This window comes from Poecilia mexicana, unplaced genomic scaffold (genome assembly GCF_051168715.1).
Source record: "Poecilia mexicana isolate PSO_F unplaced genomic scaffold, ASM5116871v1 scaffold_3, whole genome shotgun sequence".
Lineage (NCBI taxonomy): Eukaryota > Metazoa > Chordata > Actinopteri > Cyprinodontiformes > Poeciliidae > Poecilia > Poecilia mexicana.
In genome coordinates, this window is record NW_028263372.1 from 14,631,761 (window position 1) to 14,651,393 (window position 19,633).

At 39.8% G+C, this 19,633-nt stretch overlaps 1 protein-coding gene across 1 annotated transcript; it reads left to right on the top strand.

Moving 5' to 3' along the window:
- Window positions 1–706: 706 nt before the first annotated feature.
- Window positions 707–19,524, top strand: rbms1a (RNA binding motif, single stranded interacting protein 1a). Its single transcript, XM_014981935.2, has 14 exons — window positions 707–2,093; window positions 3,818–3,960; window positions 7,388–7,446; window positions 9,588–9,679; window positions 10,525–10,682; window positions 11,055–11,134; window positions 11,231–11,331; window positions 12,629–12,678; window positions 13,189–13,279; window positions 15,253–15,303; window positions 16,225–16,326; window positions 17,040–17,108; window positions 17,350–17,425; window positions 17,644–19,524. The coding sequence occupies exons 1-13, from the start codon at window positions 2,043–2,045 to the stop codon at window positions 17,416–17,418; spliced, it is 1,116 nt and encodes a 371-aa protein (XP_014837421.1). The 5' UTR covers window positions 707–2,042; the 3' UTR covers window positions 17,419–17,425; window positions 17,644–19,524.
- The last annotated feature ends 109 nt before the right edge of the window (window positions 19,525–19,633 follow it).

Consider the following 19,633-nt stretch of genomic DNA (forward strand, 5'->3'; position numbering starts at 1 on the left):
CGATGAGTCTTAATTTCAGCTGCGACACAGTCAGAATTTGGCATAAAGACCATGAAATCATGCACGCATTATCCGTTTCGCCTGGAGTTTGCAGCCTACTGGTGTGAGGGATAACATTTCTAAACCACCTCTGTTCCCTCGTCACTACATGTGCGTAATTTAAACACGTCACCAAACTGACCATGTCCAACTCTTAGTTACCACAGTGTCCTTCATAAAATATAAAGCAATATGGACAATCACGAGAAACCTCTTCATGAGGCTGTGAAACAACAACAGGGTCTTCAGTCTGAGGGTGTAATACAGACAGCAACAGGAGATCTTTCCCATTCAAAGCCTTTGGCAAAGTAGAACTTTTTGTAAAAACGTGGATATGAGATACAACTATATTGATTTCCCCTTTGCGATTAATAAAGTACTTCTGAATGGCATTAAATTAAAGTCACAAAGCTCAAATCATCTCAAAGTGGTTTAAGATGACAGGTTCTCTGTGCTCCAATGTCCTCGGCAGATCAGTTAAGGGATTGGTTGAAACAGCAGCAACTCTGTGGTGATGCATGCCATCATGTCCAAAAGCGTGGACCAAAATCTCCATCGAAAGATTCTGACACATGGTTGAATTTGTGCAACGGTGAAACACAGCAGTTCGGAAAGCACAGGGAGATCTAATCTGGTGCTAGCAAGGTGTACCTAATAAAGTGCGATGGCCTTTTATTTTCATCGGCCCCAAAGATGAATTCAGGCTAAGGCAACTTTTCGTTTCAAAAAGACAAATATCTAACGTGCTTCAGCTGTTGTTTGGGTCGGTATGCTGCCTGTAGTTCGCGATCACTGCTAGCCTGCAGAAATGAAGAGCTAAAAGCTGAACGTAAGGCGACCCATTGAGGTTTGGAGTGTTTGAAGAAGTGAAAACCGAAGCTGCTGTAGTTCTGCTTCTTTTTTTTTTTTCTTTTTTCTTTTTCTCTCATCAGCAGTAAGGAAATATTCTCTTTATGTTTTGTGAACACAGCTCGTGTGTGAACTCCAACAGTCTATGAATGATCCTGTTGGTCTGCAAGTGTTTTTATCTCAGCCTCATCTCCTAATTTTGTAACTATATGATCTGCATAGATTGGGCTTATAGATGCTGGCTGCATTTCAGGAAATCTACATAAAGGACTAAATGAGAGATGATGATGATGATGAGGTGGAGGAGGAAGGGGTTGGGGGTTCCTTCTTTGTTTCCAAATATTTGCTGGCTGCTCAGTTTATTAATCCTGTCCCCCACTCCGTCCTCAACACACAGTTGGGTTTTTTACAGGGAGACTGTGACCTCCTGCTGATTATATTTCATTGCATCCTGATTCTCTGTCATGCATGCTAGATGGGGGGAAGGGCATAAAGAGGAAGAGGATATGTGTGCGTGTGTGTGTGTGCGTGTGTGGTTGGAGGAGGTGGGGGTGAGGAATGCTTGGTATGTGCGGACGGGCGATAACAACGCGAGAGGCGAGCAACGCGCGTGCAAATAAAACATCCCCCCCTAAAAAGCGCCTTTAATGCCACTTTTAATATACGCCGACAATATAACAGAGGTCTAAACGTAGATATTTCCAACCGGATCGAAACGTTGTAGGGGAGTTTTGAGGCGGGGAACACGCAGTTTGAGAGCCGTGCAACACCCCGTAGAGGCGGAGATGGTTCGGTCTGTAGTAGGTGGGGACAGCCGAGCGGTCTGCAGCAGGACGTCGTAGATCAATGAACCGGACCGGAGGGTTGGTCAATCGCCTGGTGTGAATCTGACTGTATTATAGATGTGTCAGTACACCTATCAAGGACCGGGGCTTTATTCGCTGTTAACCAGCCGGTTCAGTATGCGGATATTATAAAGGCTGTTTTACAAGCCTCTCTCTCCCCCCTTTCCCTCCTTTCATCGTCGCTCGGTTAGCGCTCTGTTTTATTTTATTTTTATTTAATTTCATTTTTTTTTCTTTTTTTTTTTTTTCCTTTTTTTTTAATTTTTATTTTTGAAGGGAGGGATCCAACATACATCTATAAGCTCCGGGATGATTTTTGCAAATACAGGCAACCCATTGAAGACGACCCATCGAAAGCAGGTAGGCCAAAAATACAAACACACACACACACTCTCTCTCTCTCTCTCACACACACACACACACACACACATTCACATATACAGGGCCACACATATTTTATTCCCCGCTCTCACTTTTAGTGTTAGGTCACATTTGACTGGGCGTTTAAATGCACTGAAATGCCACCAGGCGCACATGACATTGGAATGGCATTCCCACCTCATTCCTTATATGACGGGATTAATTATATTCATCAGTAAACAGATCCACCGCTCTCAGCAGTTGCCAAGCAGATGCTCTGATATACACGAGGAGATAAAACAGCAGCTGGCCCCCCGATCCATGGCTCCACCGACACTTTGACGCTTATGTCCGAGTAACCTTGTTTGGCCCACTCACTGGTTCCCAACTCTGGTCAATATGCATGGCGGTAACTGTAGTCCTTTTTTTTATATATATAGGTTAATGAATACTGGGCGAATCCATAGAGGACTTTATGTCCTGATGCAAAGCACAGCATATATCAGTGTGCTGTATGGGTCGGACTTGTCCTGCTTGCTTTCTTCGTCTTGACCTCTGAGATCATCACACTTAATAGTTTTAGATGGAGGATTGGGAAAAAAAATTATACTACTAATGATTATGATGATGATGATGATGATTAAGCAAGAAAGGAAGAAAGAAAATAAGTGTACATGGTTGAAACTTCAACCCCAATACAGATAAAATCAGTTGTGGTTTGCTGAGCCTAAGAACGAATACCTACAGGAAATGAGGTTTTGGTAGTAATTAGCTGCAAAGATGCCCTTGTGAATGTCATCCTATGCATCTTTGAAGGGGACGTGGACCCCACCCCCCCTCCACCTATGCCCACCCATACAGAAAAGTTTGTAGCTGCATACCAACTAATTGTTCGAGAACAGAGCAGACCTCACAGATGTCACTGCCCCTCAGATTCATTTCTCATCTGTGGCATTCAAAGAAAATAAAAATAACACAAGCCTTTGTAAGAATAGCTCTGTTGTTCAATTCTTTTTTTTTACAGTCTTGTGTGCAGTTTTATAATCTTTGGCTCTTGAAGGAGATTGTCCTTTGGTTATGGACAGATGGTGTGATTCTGCCTTTGATCTGATTCTGGAGAGCGCTTGGGGTGGCTGGGAGCGATTTTAATGAATGAGTAAAGGGAAGGAAATGCTTCGCAGGGGCAGTGCGGGGTGTGCTGAGTGGCTTACAAGCACGAAGAAAGCGGCATGTTTCTGAGGAATGCCACAGCAGGATGTACTAGTTAAAATGCCGATTTAATCACAATGTGATTCATAAAGGCACCTCTTGCACAATAGTAAATCTTTCACTTTTGGTTGGCGGAATATCATATTTTCATCACCACTGGGACCTTAAGTCAATTACTTATGTCTGCTGTTGCTGTAAGACTGTAACAGAGGGAAATGTAGCATGTTTGTTTTTGTAAAAAATATATATTTTTAGAAATGTATAGCAGAGTAGTAGGGAGGGGGAAAAAAATGCCATTAGTTTACCGTCTTTCCACCGCTGCAAACAGTATACCGGGGTTCAGTGCTGGTCATTAATAAGCAATGCTTGACCAACAACTCTAGCTTTTAACGCAGTAGGAAAGCAACGCTCCCCGTCCTGCACGGCCAAGACGTTCTTGTGATCGCCGTCGGTCTGGTTAAATTAGATTATCCGGAACCTCGTACACTTCCTAACAGCGAGTTTCCTGTGTGCAGTCGTACCCCATGACTCCGTCCAGTCCCAGCAGCAGCAGCAACAGCAGCAGCACAGGCCTGGAGCAGCTCAGCAAAACCAACCTGTACATCCGAGGCCTGCCTCCCGCCACCACAGACCTGGATCTGGTCAAACTCTGTCACCAGTGAGTACATGCAGACACGTCCAGATGGTCTGGGCTTGATATCAACAGCACAAAGATCACATCTTTTTGAGATAAGAAGAGGTGGTGGTGTGGTGGTTCATTTACTCGAGTCTGATTTCACATTGGTTTCGTTGCATCTCAAGGTAAAGAGAGTCCAAAATGTGCCGAAGAGACATTTAAAGGGGTAATTCAGATTTTTCTGCAGACTGTTTGGAGTGTTTCTTTGACAAGAATGTGTTCCTCCTGCCTTCAGGAAATATGGCTTATATAATCTCTCCATGGTAAGATGAAAAGAAGCTGAATGATCTCTTTAAGCTTTTTGCTTCTGGAGATACATCATTGGAAGTGGGCTGAAGATCCCAAAACAAGTATGTTAGTGATGCGAAACTGCAATGCTGCCTGAAAAGCACTATAGTCTAACATAAGACACACTAGTGCAAATAAGATACATGGTGTCTTTTGCAGCCAATGCAACGCATCACATCTCCATAATTTGGAATCTCTGATTCTCTGATGTTAGAGATTGGAAAATGTTCACAGTCTTAACGTCAGTGCCCTGCTTTGCATGCAAACATAGATTTATTTGTACTTCTTAAAAAGAGAAGCTAGATTAGTAGCAGGGAAAGTTTTTCATCATCAAGTTCAAAGTGCCATCGTCGTTTTTAAAACCCCAAAATAACATCCTCTTATCAGATACATTAAGTATGCTGTGTTTTAATGAAGCAGTTTGATTTTCGCAGAAAGTGAATTTTTAATTCACCATGGAACAAAAGGGATCTTGCAAGTTTTCGTTGCTGAAAGAAAGAGACATAGTTTTCAACTGCAGTCAGTTAATCTACTTTGTTATTTATTCATTTATTTTTTTAAATTATTCTAGCTATGAATTTATTACTCTAAAGTGCCCCAGTCTGCTTTGGAGTAAAACTCGCTGGATTTTTGTTTTTCTATTTACCTGAAAAATAAAATCAAACCAAAAAATGACGTCAATAAAAGACACATACTTCATTTTGCGTCTAATATTTTTCTTAATAGGACAGTTTTAAATTTCAGTCAGTTAATTTCTTGGATTGTAAACATTGAAACAGTTATTATTTTGAATTTTTAAGCAAGTGTGTAACTGTATTAATGTCTACCACCTGTCATACAATTATAGCCAAAATAGATGCCTATCCAATTATTCATAATTCTAATAGTTTTCTTTATAGATGTGACACAGTCAGGTTTTAATGATCCCCACATTCACTCAATGACGTAAACTAACTATGGCGACTTTAATATTCAGAAATAATCAGGATGTTGTGAGCCAGCACCGAACCAAGGTTCACACTTGTGCGAATGATGCCACGTCACTGTCATGCTCCCGTTTTAGAGATCTGGTTACAAAGTCTTGAAACACTATTTTGAGATATTAAGGGTATCCCCATAAATGACATTCAGTCTTAATGTGATTTCTAAAAGCTTCTATTAAACGTGTTGTTGTTGTTGTTGTTGTTGTTATTGTTGTTAAAAGCAGCCATAATAAATTATTAAAAAGCAGCATAGTGGCTGTTTGGGGGTGTTTTTGTATTGATTTATTAATTGTGTTTTTGTACTTTAAAGAACAATAACTGGGTTTGCAGCAATCGTTTCTGTTGTCATTTTGTTGTTGCATGAGTTAAAAATGTTTGGGGAAACTCTGGATTAGAGAACACGGTAGAAAACAGCTCTTAGAATTAAATTACATTTTGCTGCATTTTTTTTTCCAGTGTTGGTGCTACGCTGAGCTGACAGGTGCAGGCTGAAGGAAAAATGTGTCACATTGGAGGACATTTTGAAATGTTCAAATTTTAAACCAAAAAACCTGCAAAATTCAGCAGCTCAGCAAGGCTTCTTGTAGCAAGTTGAAAATAAGCCTATTTACATATTTATAAGGACTATACCAGTTGAAACATGCACTGAATTAAATAGCGGCTTTACATAGTTAAGCTGTAGATAAATTGAAATTAAATAGAAAAGAATTGCAGACCTTGTTTTGTTTTGCTGAAAATCCGGTTTCATTTTTTAAAAATTGTTTTTAAATAGATTCTGGTTTAGACCATAATGCACAGCGATGCATAAGTGCTAAAACATTCAGTTGTCTATAAATACAAATACATATGTAAAAGCAGGAACTCACCAACGGTATGTGTAAAAATATTGTTTTATAGAGAAAAGACAGCCGTCCAGTGGACATGTTTCATATAACTTAATACTACAGACTTGAGTCCAAGTGGTTAATGTGGTGGACGCCATAATTAGTGGATTTTTGTCTTTGTTTTTCCTTTTAAATCAATCGCATATTGGAGGAAGAGGCACTCAGCCATATAACCAGCAGCGGCGGCAGCTGTTTGTGTCCTGTTTGCTTGTGTTTTGTTCTTGTTCCCAATGGTGTTTGCCAGCACAAAAGCAGAAACGAAACCGCTTTTCATAGCAACACAGTACGCATGTTGAAATGAGCGAGACATTCAGTCTGCATGGCCTCCAAATCCACACAGCAGCTCTCAGTTTGTGTCACATTTCAGCCAGATGTAAAATAAAGCCTGAGGTGATAGAATTATACTAAGGTTGTTGGAAAAATATGTTTGATGGAGAGCGTAGCTCCTCTCCATTAACATGAATGGCTTTATGTTGCCTGGTAAGTCGTTGCCCATAGCAGGGCCGCTTCTTGGATCGGACCTTCAGGGGTCATTGGGCTCTTTGAAAAAGTGGCAACAAATATTTCATTTATGTAAAATGTCAAAAGTAAATGCCTTTTTAAAACACAATATTGCTAATAATATTGCTAGTAATTGCTAGTGCCGCCTGCTACTTCCAGAACTAGAACAATATTTTTAGAACTATGCTTCTGCTAACGTTGAAGGAATTGAGTGTGCAAGCTTCAGAAACAACCTATTGATTACTTCTTTTTATTTCAGAGGGATTGCTGGGAATGGCAACATTTTTCCACAACATTTTCGATTCATTACGCCGGTTTCACAAATCAGCATCATGCAGTTATTCAAAAATTAGTCATATCAAAGAACGTTGGTGAGAAATGTTTTTTGCAGACTTTATATGCTGCTTTGGTGTTTCTTTAAGTTATTTGGTTTCTTGTGTAGGGCTATAAAACCCACAAAGCTTTAATTGTGAGTGTATTAAATGTGGGGAAAAAAAACAAAAACAAAGATGCATTTGTAAACAGTGTGTGATAGAAACAGGAGATCTGACTAAGATTAAAGGTATGTAGGCTTAAGTAAAAATGACTGAGTCTACCTTGCAGAGAAAGCACTATTCTACTCTTCAAAAATGTATTCCTTCCTTTGGGAACGAACGGAAATTGCCATCAACATCAGTTAAAGATGCTATCTCCAGTCAAACCTTTTTAGATGAGTGTTCTTTGACAGTAATGTGCATTTTGTTGTCTACACAGGTATGGAAAGATTCAGTCGGCCAAGGCGATCCTCGACAAGACGACCAACAAATGCAAAGGTCAGCTACCTCAGCTGCTTAGTATGTTCAGTCTCTGTTGAGAGCAGCTAGGAGAATATATGTATGTTTCGAGCCATTCGAGGTAGCATCTGGTTTGTATCAATATCCTAAGTGTTCATAAATGGATTAGTTGTTTAGCCTGATAACCGGTCTTTGTGAGGGCTGACCGTGAAGGATTCTGTTCCCGTTCTCGTCAAACTTCTGTGACTTCACATTGAGGCAGATTGAATTATGCAAAATCTTTGCTGCGCTTCCATGGTAACAAAAGTTTGACAAAAACAAAAGCAGATTAAGATGGATTATCCCAGACAGACAGGTTTAGAGGATCTACAGACACATTCTCTCTCCTCGTGGAATCAGCAGAAAACAGTGGCTCGCTGTGTTGCAGGGAAACATTGAGATCATACTTGAAAATGACAAAGAAAAATGGCATGTTTTCCAGTTTAAAGTAAAGTTACAGAAGTCGATGTGCAAAAAATTAGGTTATCTAGTTTCATCATGTCATTGTGCATATATTAAGCTATCAATGATTCATATAATTTACAATTAGGAATTCAGGTCTCCATTTACCCACTACATACAACTCAAAAGTAAGTGTACTGAAGTTAACAAGCACACATATATTATTTTTATCTTTACACAATACCAGACTTAGTGTAGTACCTGGTTTGTATCATTGACTCTGCCTATCTAGAGATTGGCCACTTACAAAAATAAAAAGGAAAGAAAACCACACCTTACTGTTAAAAATCCCTACAGCAACCTGTAGCAACAGTCGTACCTTATCCACGATGTGTGATCTGTTCTCGCCGCCTTTGATTCACCATACTGAGTCACGAAAGGGAAAGCCCTTTCCTTGCATCCTCTCATTACTGCTGGAGAAATGTTTTGATGCTTTTACTTAAAATATAACGGAGGTGAATGATAATGAAAATCACAGCGTGGGGTCAGCAAAAGCTGAGGCACATAGTGTTCAGAGAACTTTGTGTAGAGTCCATAGCTACAGGCCTGCAGACTTCATGTGGCTCAGGAAAGTCTCATGCAAACCTAACATCATGACGTCGATTGTAAAACCTTGTGGCTGCAGTGGTGTAAAACATTCTCCTCTGGGCTCTAGAAGAGTCATTTTTCTCTGGAGGGATGAATCATTCCTTTCTGTTTGGAAACCCATTGGATGGGTAAGGGTTAAGGACTGGCCAGGAAGTTGGTAATTCCCTGACATCATCATGTCAGGTGCAAAGTTTGGTGCAGAGTATGATGCGGGGCTGTCCCTTAGTTCTAGTGAAATGAACCCTTGGTGCTTTGACATCTAAAGACATTTTGGACAGTTTCATGCACTCCAGGGCAAAAAGCAAAGTCCATAAGAACTCGACTGGTCTGCACAGATTCCTTAAAGAATCTACCATTTGAGTCAGGACAGAACAAACTAGAACATATGCGGTACGCTGATTCCCCAACACCAGTGCCTGACTTACATACTTCTGGAAGAATGGTCAACAATTCCCATAAACACACTCCCAACTTTGGTGGAAAGCTTCCCAGAAGAGCTGAAGCTGCAGTGGGTGAGCCATAGAGTACCGTAGTGAACGGATATATTTTCAGATACCCTTGTGCAAATGTGGTAACTGTGGCAGCGACTTTGCAAAAACAAAGTCAGAAAGAAACCGAAGTGTCATCATTGTCTTCACACTGAAATGTGACTGTGTACATTTGCTACATTCAAGTAGCCTTCAAATGTCCATGGAGATCCTAAAAAGCAAGAGGAAGTCCTGATCAGAAGTAAAGGAGGCCTTTGCTAGTGTACCCTTTAGTGGAGATGATGTTTCCTTGAAGGGCATTGACTTGTGTAGCAAAAAAAAATGTTCTTGGATGTTCTGCAAAAACGAATATCCACTTCACAACGTCTTGGACTTGTCAGGCTCGCTGGCAGATACCACGACCCTCATGTGGTTTACAGAACCTAATTACCACATGGCAAATAGTCTGAATATTTTATACGGTGATTTTTATTTATTTGTGTCGTGCAAAATTATTTGGTGTAAGCGACTTATCCGCAATGCCGACAGCAGAAATTGTTGGAATCATTGAATGTTCTCTTGGTTTAATGTCTGCTGATGGAAATCTTGTCCCACAAACATCAGGTTACGGCTTTGTGGACTTCGACAGCCCGGCTGCTGCTCTAAAGGCAGTACATGCTCTGAAAACCAGCGGCATTCAGGCCCAGATGGCAAAGGTAAGTCTGATACGGACACGCCTGCATGTCTACGTGTGTGTGTCTACGTGTGTGTGTGTGTGTGTGTGCATACTTTTCATGCTTTCGAACCTTTCCTTTGACGTTGTCCTTTTTTGACTGTTTGCGTCCTTGTCGGTTGCATGTTGAAGCTGAACGTGTTTTAGCCGGCGTGTTGTTCCTCCTCTGACCCCAGTGACATAATGGCACAACAATTTATCAACCACGCTGCTTGCATATGCATTTTTACATTCCTGTTGTCTAAAATAACATTAATTCCACAGTTTTACCAAAAGTCTATGAAGGCAGAGAGATATTTAGCACTTAAGCACCATAAAGAAAGGGGATATTTATGCATCTTCTTAACTTGCTTCTCTCAAATACCAGCAGCAGCATGAAATCTCTTTTAGTCCAATCGTTTTTCTGCATGTGTATGTGTGCTGCTGTTCGCTGATGAATCGCTCCTCTCGGGAGATCTGCATGTGGCTGCTCAGTTTTTATCAAACATGGCAGAACACCGGTTGTGTGTTGCAGTAGCTATGGCGACGGCGCTCTCGTGCTGTTTCCAGGAGAGACCGTAGAGGCGCCGAGCGGCTGCTCAGAGCAGATGAAGTGGGATGCGCTGTGTGCGGTTACATGTTTGTGTGCAGAAGAGCTTAAAAATGTTTGCTTAACCCAACCGTTCCCTTGACCAAAACCCGAGCAAAGTCAGCGTTCTGACTCATCCGTTTGTCAGTGAAGATAAAGTGAATTATCTGTTTTAGCTTTCTTTCTTTCTTTCTTTCCTTTTTTTTTCTTTCTTTCTGGGATGTAACATTCTCACACTTTCTCTTCCTGTCTCTGAGCAGCAGCAGGAGCAGGACCCCACAAACCTTTACATTTCCAACCTGCCTCTGTCGGTGGATGAGAGAGAGCTGGAGAAGATGCTGCAGCCCTTCGGTCAGGTTGTCTCCACTCGAATCCTCCGGGACTACAGCGGTAACAGCAGAGGCGTGGGCTTTGCCAGGTCTGTCGCAGGATACGCTGAAAGGAAGCACATCCGCTTCTTGCCTGATGAATCACCTTTGAAGTATTTGCGGCATAAGCCTTCAGCGCTTCGCCGCTTTATGTGATCTGGTGTTCAGCTTCGACTATTTGTATCTGCTGTTTGTGCGCGCAAAAAAAATAATAGAGGACCGGCAAACACAGCGATCTGTGAGGAAAAACCGTAGTGCACCAAAAAGCTGCTTTTAACATTGTTTGACAAAAAAAAAAAAAAAAAGAAGTAAAGGATAAGAATGTTATTTTAGTGTATGTTGTAGCTATGCAGAACATGAACACTTTATATTAAAAAGACATTGTTCCAGTGGGTGTGTCAGCTTTCGTGTCTCTCTTACAGGATGGACACGACGGAGCAGTGCAATGCAGTCATCTCCCACTTTAATGGCAAGTTCATCAAATTAGCCTCCGGAGCTCTGGGTAAATGACCTTTGTTTTTATGTCTGTTTTATTTAAAGTGGATTAATAACAGTAATAATTTCATGTTGCCTGTGTGTTGACATTGTCGTCTTCCAGGGCCGTCTCAACCTTTGCTGTGTAAGTTTGCTGACAGTCAAAGAAAGAAACATGCTCACAGCGGATACGTTCCCAACGGACAGACAGGCGACCTCAGACTAGTATGTATAAAATGCTCTTTTATTATTTACTGTATGTGATTTTGATCACTGCTTTGTTAGTATGATATTTTAACCTATTTAAAAGCTCACTTTTAAAACCCTTTGTATTGAGAAATCAGCCTACTTTTAAATAAGTAATGGATTTGTAATTTTCTAAAGCATTTAAAATAGATTCAGTTATTTAAATTAACAAAGTATGTCCAAAACAACATAGTGATTCGGTGAATCTAAATTTTTATTTTGTTTCATAAGTGTTGGGGGGGGGGGGGGAACTGAAGATTGGACTGAAAAGCCAATTCAAACTAATCCGATTAGCTGCTTGTTGCCACCAGCAGTGGACAGGAAAGAAATAAGTGATTTTGTAAGCAAGTGTTAGCATCTCAGGATCACTAACATAAAGGTACTTCCTAAACTTTTAGGAACATGAACCTCAAAATCAAACAACTTTTAACTAGAAAAGGTTATATGCTGTATAAAAATTTTAGCTACATGGTTGTGCACAAAAAAGATCTTAGGTTTTCTTGTGCATAAATAAAGAATGTGAGTTCTCTCCAGGTTCTCCTACAGTCCAAAAGCATATTAGGTCAATTAGCTGCTTTAATTACGCCTTAGGTGTGTGTGTGTGTGTGCGTGTGAGTGAGTGTGTGTGAGTATGCATGAATGCCTGCACCTCATGTCTCTGTGTTGCCTTATGATGGACTGGCTTTCTGTCCCCCACCATCCTGCATAGAGGAAGCGCAACATGTATGGATTGGTGCTTCTTAATTTTCACAAGTTTTCAAAATTCTTGAAAATCTGTTCAAGAAATATTAAGGGGAAAAAAAAAAATCACATCTTTACATGGAATCAAATCAAACAGCCCAACATCACTTTCATCAGCTGGGCTATTTGGGGGGACATTATGATAAACTCAGAAAACTATATGGATTTTTTTCCTGACTTTTAGAAACACATTTGAGACAATTAGTCCTGCCATTCCAGTAATCAGCTGGAGCATTATGAGTCCACGTGGGTTGAACCATGGTTGGTAAAAAACTAATTGACAAGAACCAGTATGTCAAATTAGGAAACTATTCTAGTTGCACATTGCACATTTCATAAGATGATATTGGTTATGAATTATTTAAAAAAAAAAAAAAAGGTTTGAAAAGAACCCCTTTTGACTGCTCTACAATTTCTGTGAAAAAGAAACTATTTAAGTCATTTCCAGACAACATTGTAAAACTGTTTTCATAAAAAGGAACGATGAGTATCATTTGAGTCAGAATTAGTCTGAACTTTTTCTTCGTTGCCATAGGGTGCCATGACGCTGACCTATGACCCCTCCACAGCAGCCATACAGAATGGGTAAGTTACCCTCTCTTTATAGAAGTTTGTCCAGTCCTTTAAAACCTTCTGAGAGAAAATGCTCTGAAGTCAGTCTTGGTATTTTTATTTGTTTGGACAAATAACTTTAACAGTGGAATGCTGGCGGGTTTTCCCCCAGTGAAAACTGGTCCTCTATTAAATGAAGTTAGCGCTCTGGCCTGTTCAATTACTTAATAACTTGATGTTCTGATCTTTACCTCCAAAACTTGCTGTTAATATGTACCAATTTACTCTGTGTAGAAAAGCATGATACATGTTTATTTATTTATTTTTTTAAATAAAGGCCATACCAATGTCATCACATTGACTGAAAACATTCAACCCTACTTGTACTTTTAAAATTGTGGTTAGTAATAGATTAATTACTTTTAGTTTTTCAGAAATTATTATAAGATTTCTGAACATTTTAATAGCTTTAAGCTTCACATTAGTTATTTCTGAGTTCATGAATATTGTTGTGTTTTATTTTTTATTTTTTATTTTTTCTAGGTATTATCCCTCTCCGTATCCGGTGACCAATAGAATAATGACTGTGCAGCCTGCAATGTCTCCATACATGTCTCCTGTCTCTGCTTATCAGGTATTCAAAGAGTCATTTTAATAAATCAACATAAACATAAAACAGACGCAACAAACAAACAAGCAAAGTCTGGATTTTCTCCATTTCTCTGCTGACTTCAGTATGCATTTTAAGGCGTGTCATTCACTGCATGAGCCTGAGGGTTTTCGTCATTTCCCACTTGCTCAGGAGCAAGAGATGCAAGAAAAGGTGTTAAACCATATCTGAAACACTTACAGCCTCGGGTCGCGATCGACTGCTGTTCTTAAAAATGCAAAGCAGGCTGATCGGCTAGACGTTAAATAATCTCTTAGTAAAGCGTGCATTTGTGGAAGTGAAATAATGCGGAGAAATATAAGATTTCTGCCAAGAGTTATTTCTGTTAATTCTAGCAAACAGATCAAAGATTTGCTCCTAGTTTGGAAGAGAAGTTTTTTTTTTTTTTTTTTACTTTTTTGTTTTGCAATAGTTTTTATTTGATACTACTGTGCCAGATTTAACCTTCTGACAATGTTATATTTGGATAAAATAAGAGCTTCAATTAAAATAGGGAAACATTTGACAAAACATAAAAATCAGAGACTTTTTACTTCTCTGGGTCAAGAAGTGAAGCTGCACACCTTCACAGCTCTGTCAGCAGGAACACTCAGACAGCTCACTTATGTCCCAGGACATGTTGTTTTGGCTTTAATTGGCAGTTGGTCCATTTCCAATAAAGCTCCACCTTAACCTGTCACTGTTGCACCTGTTAAGTTTTCTTTTTTTTTTTTTAGGTTTGAGTGTTTTAAGGTTAGAAGGCCAAGAGCCCTCTGGTGGACACCAGCAGTCTAAAGCTCAATCAGTGCTCTGAAATGGTAGAATGAGCAATAAAAGCTCGAAATTAAGCATAATCAAGATTCAGGAATTGTTGTTTTCTCACAGGCCTGAAGAAAAATAGACGTTGCAACAAGTTGCTGGTTAGCAAAAAAAAAAAAAAAACTACCCTAATTAAGAGTGGTAGAGCAAAAAAAATTAATAAAAAATGGCAGACACAAAGAGCAACATCGAGAAATAATAACAAGTTCAAATAAATCTACATAAACCAAGCAACTATTGGAGCTTTACTATCATTAGTTTAGAAAGTTTCTCGGCTCTCCACTGTTTTGAATACATAGATACATATTTCCATAGATAAGAAATTGTTACCTCAAGGAGATGTTTACTGGGATAATGATACCGCATTACTATGGATACATCGCCTGAGGGAATCTAGTTCTCAGACTTTACTATAAAAATGTCATATAATTTAGAATTTTCAAAACTACCAATAAAATATTTAAATAACAAAAGTAATATAAAGCTAGTGAGTGAGGCCAGTATTTGTTTTATATGCTCATATTTTACAGAAAAAGATGCAGCGGTTTTACTGGCCGCAGTTAAAAAAAACAAACAAATATAACAATTTATAGTAACATCGCTATGAAAGTAGGAATAACTATTTAAAAGTCTGAAATTGATTTGTATATCACATTTAAGAGAGCTGTCAAAAAATATACTGGGGATTTTTCAACAGAAGAGCGATTATATGAGGAGACTTTTACCAGCAACGGGAGAAAAAAGGCAGCATTTTATTCAGGTTGTTAGTAATTCAGCCACAGCAGATGACTAAAGTTAATAGGAATGACTAATCACACTGACACAGCTCCACAGTACACAGGAAACTTTCTGAGCTCATCAGTGAAACAGACATGCACACTAAAAGCTGAACGGTTTGGACATTTTATTTTTTTAAGAATTGTGAATGAACAACCTCACAGTGTTTGAATTAAAAAAATTCAAACAAATTCAAACACTGATAAATATCTTTCTGATATTTGCTTATGTCTATTTCCTGATTTGCACACACACACGCCCACACCCACACACGCACACAAACTGCGGCTTATGGCATCCAATTGTGGGTAACATGAATGCTTCTTATCTTTTGTGTGTTTCGCTTTCTCACCCTATGTTAGGTTCAGAGTCATTCTTGGGTGGCGCATCAACCATACATCATGCAACACCCAGTAAGTGAACAGAATATATATATATATATATATATATATATATATATATATACAGTCCTCCAACACCATGTTATGCATACAGGAAATGGGTGTGTGTGTGTGTGTGTGCGTGTGCGTGTGTGGTGCAGTTGAGGCTAAAGGGCTGAGCTCAGTGCTGTTCGCTCTTTATTCAGCCCGCTCTGCTGACACAGTCAACCCAACACTCAAAGTTCCCTAAACATAATGTGGGGAAAGACCACGCTGACACAGGCTGTGGGATACAGCCGCTCTCTGTCGGAGTGTGTGTTGGAGTGTGTGATGGGGAGAGCAATGAAAGAGAACGGGAATAACTAAGGAGACATTCAGCCCTCCCTTCCCCTGCGCCGTCTCTGTGGATCCAGCAGGAAATGCCTGAAGCAGAGACAGTCTTGTGACTCTTTGACTCTTCCAACAGATGGTTTCCACTGGAACAAGTGTCTGCTGCTGTGTCCCCTCCCCCCACCACACACACACACACACACACACACACACACACACACACACACACACACACACACACACACACTTTCTGCTGGGAAATGAACTGTTCCCGAAAGGCATTAAAGTTTAAAGGAGCACACTCCATTTGAAAATTGACAAGCTGCCAAATGAACACTTTTGGTGGTTTTTGAGCATCAAACCTGACTGCAAAGCACATTCAGTGGTTAATAAGTACACACTCACAGATATGGCAAAAAATTATCACATCATCTGTCAGTTGACTGCACCTGTATGTTTTTTTGTTTTTGGTATATTTTTGTCCATGTTTGTTGTGTGTTTTTGTTGTTGTTGTTGTTGTTTTGCTTGGGGTTTGCTGTTTTTGTTCTTGCAGAGTGAAGACCGATTTGGCAAAACTCTTTATCATGTGACATGATGCTAAAGCTGAACTGCCTTGTGCCGCAGGCTGCTGTGATGTCTCCCTCTGTGGATCCCTCCATGTCAATGCATCCCACAGCCATGATAACTCAGCAGATGGGCCAGCTGTCGTTGGGAAACACGGGAGCGGTGTGTGGGACTAACTCCATTACACTTATTTAATTATTTTTTTGTTCTTTTTTGTTTTTAGATTTAACACCGTCTTCAACACTCTGCGTATAGCATTAAAGTTTGCAGGAGACGTAAAAGCATGTTGAACTGCTGTTCTTTTGAGGCTTTTTAACATGGGAAACTTTTTCATTTGTCTGACTTTCAAACATAAACGCACTCACAATCATTTGTTAGATAAGGTTCCCTCATTTAGCTTTTTTTTTTTTTTTTTTTTTTTTTTTCAGACAATCTAAATAGTGGGGTTGTGTCCAGAGGTTACGAGTCGCTATGCTCTGCTTTATTTCAATCCAGAAATCAGAAATTAGAATTTATGTGGAAAATGTTCTGATGTTGGAAACCAGATCTCATGATCCAAAATGGCTGACACGTTCATTTTCTATAATTTCCCCTTTGGGAGAAAGGGGAAAACAGAGAAGAGTCTCCACAATTATACTCTTTGTAGGTTTTATTACAGTAAACCAGTTATATACGTAGTTTTGTGTTAATAAAAGTATTGCTACAGCATCGTCTTAAAATACCCCCTTCACACTTTTTCATATAGTTCCAATGCATTTGCATAGTGCAGTAGGAATATAATGTTCTCATGTCTCCATTCCTATGCATTTGATACTATAGAGTACACAGTGAGCAAAAGTGAGTATTTCATTTTATTTTTCTTCTGTGTCTCACAGTACATCGCTGCCAACCCCGGGGTCCAGGGAGCCTACATGCCACAGTACCCCCCACTGCAGACAGCAGCTGTAAGTTCTCCGTAAAGTCGTTTCATATCGCCCTCCGCGCAGCATCCGTTTAAATGCAACACATTTAAAAGCAGTAATTACATCAGAAAATGACAGCAGCCCGTGCCTTGTCCAGAAGTCCTCGATTCATAAAAGCCCCGAGTTGCTTTTGAAGCGTTCGTCCTCCAAAACCATCAATTTTCTCACACAGAGGGGGGTTATTATCGGGCTCTAAATGAGAGATGCTGCTCTTGCTTTGCAGGAAAACGGCACGCTGCAGCAAGTGGACTCTTCCAACAACTCGTCTCCTTACAGTCAACTCAGCAAGTAATGCACAGGTATACAGTGTGCTTTAGTTTATGATTGAAACTAAAGCACTTTTTTTTTTTTATAAAGAATTTTTTTAATGTTGACATATATTGATGAAAAATAAAACTATTCCTTTAAAGGCTGCTTTTATGAACTTTCCATGTAAATTGTGTAAAACTAAATGGATTAGTTTGCGCAAAAGAAAACAAAACAAAACTAATATTAGTAATCTAATTGTATTTTCCAGGCCACATTACAGCTCTGTGAGCCGGAGGGCAGTTGGGAAGTTGCTGAGGATATCGCAGGGATAAAAAGCGACCGCCTGCCCTGATTGGACCAGATACACAAACGTTTTTTTTGCACAGCCCCGACATTTTTAGTGGGAATTGAACACAACTTAAATGGACTCAAACAGTCGGCTAATCACGGGGAAATCAAGTAAGATTAAAAAAAAAAAAAAAAAGTAGATCTATTTTGATAACAAACATCCTTCTCTTACTCTCCTTTTCAATGACACCCTCCCTCCCACCCACCTTCACCCACCCATCCCCCCCGTAAAACCCCCCTTCCCACCTAATCCAAGTATGATGTGACATTTGCAATGCATGGGACTGAGATACCCTCCCCCTCCCTCCCTTTTTTCTGAGTTCTCCATGATTTTACAGCTTGTTTCATTCGTGGTGTACGACCGACATTAGCGGGCCTTGTTTGCACTGAAGCTTTTAGAATCACTTCGTTTAGGTCTTCAGGGCTGCAGGAGAGCGAATAGCTGACGACACGCATGTCCCAGCTGCACTTGAAAGCTAACGCAGACGACCATTTCACTAGGAAATTAATGAATTTATTATTGGAAACGGTGCCTTCCTCACGTAACACTGAACATCGTCCAACACTCTTTCATCCAACTCGATCAGGTGTCATTCTTCTATTCCAATTGATCAATTGTGTGTGTGAAATCATGGAGCTTTCCATGAAGTGTTTCGCTATCTAAGTCGTTTTGGTAGCAATAAAGACAATGAGAGTTCCACGGCAATACTAAGAACAAAGGTGACCAACTGAGAGCACGGTGATTCCTTATTTTTCCTATTTCCTTTTTTTTTTTTTTTTTTTTTTTTTTTTAAATGGTCTAAAACATGAAACAGGAGCCGTACCTTTATGACTTTACAAGTTCTACACCCAATGGGCATCTATTTTGGAGGCTTTGTTTTACTCTTGTGGTCGGTGTGACCGGTTATCTACCTCACGGTTTTGCTGGAGTCAGCTGGTGCTGTTGGGTTTGCAGGTAAAGCCCCTTCTCGCCAGACTGAACGCTGCGAACCAGAAGCCATGCTCAGGAGCTGGCTAAACAGGACTTCTGCCATTTGTCTCCCATGTGCAGCATTCCTCCTCATAATCATCGAAATGGGAAAAAAAAAAAAGAAATGCTTTTGAAATTTTTATCCCAATTTGTCTTTGCTTTTTCTTCTGGTGTTTCTTTTTTTTCCACAACGTGACAAGCAATGCTCCATTTTAGACACTCAAAACGAAGTTCCTCTGAGTTCCTCAGCAGTTTGTATTTTTGACAGATCTTTCACAACTCGCAGTCTGCAAAGATTAAAAACTTTGCACGTCCCAAACACTTTGGATGAGCTTAAAACGACTTCAAAATTAAAGAATTGTGTGGGATTCTGGGATTTGAAATTACATCACAAAGCTGTATTTCCTAAGATCTGCAAACTGCATACTGCAATGGCCAAAAGTGGAAAAGCAGAGGAGTTTTACTTTTACTTTGTTTTTTTTTTTCCTTCAATTTATTTCTGAATGACCATCTTGAAAGAAGGAAAAAGGTCAAACGCGTACGGTCGTGGTGCTTCTTCCTGATCTGTTCTGCTAAAAACAGTGAGTGCTGAACACAGACAAAATACAGCCAGGGTTTTTGCTGAGAGTACTTTCCTTTCCTGAAGATTTGTTGCTGAGAGAAAAAAAAATAATAAAATGGAACGACAACTACCAAAAAAAAAAAAAAAATCATGTTTTCCTCATCGCTTCCCTCCTGTCACCTCCTTCTGATTCTCAAATGATCCTCTCTTTGCTCTCTCTCCTTTGGAAACATTGAAATAAAAACAATAAAATAATCTTCTCTTTCTCAGATATGGCTCCTGTTTTCCTTAAAGGCTGATTAGTTTCCTGCATTAGGAAATCAATGAATTTATTCTTGTTATTGGTACCGATATGTAATGTCAGATTTATATGGAACA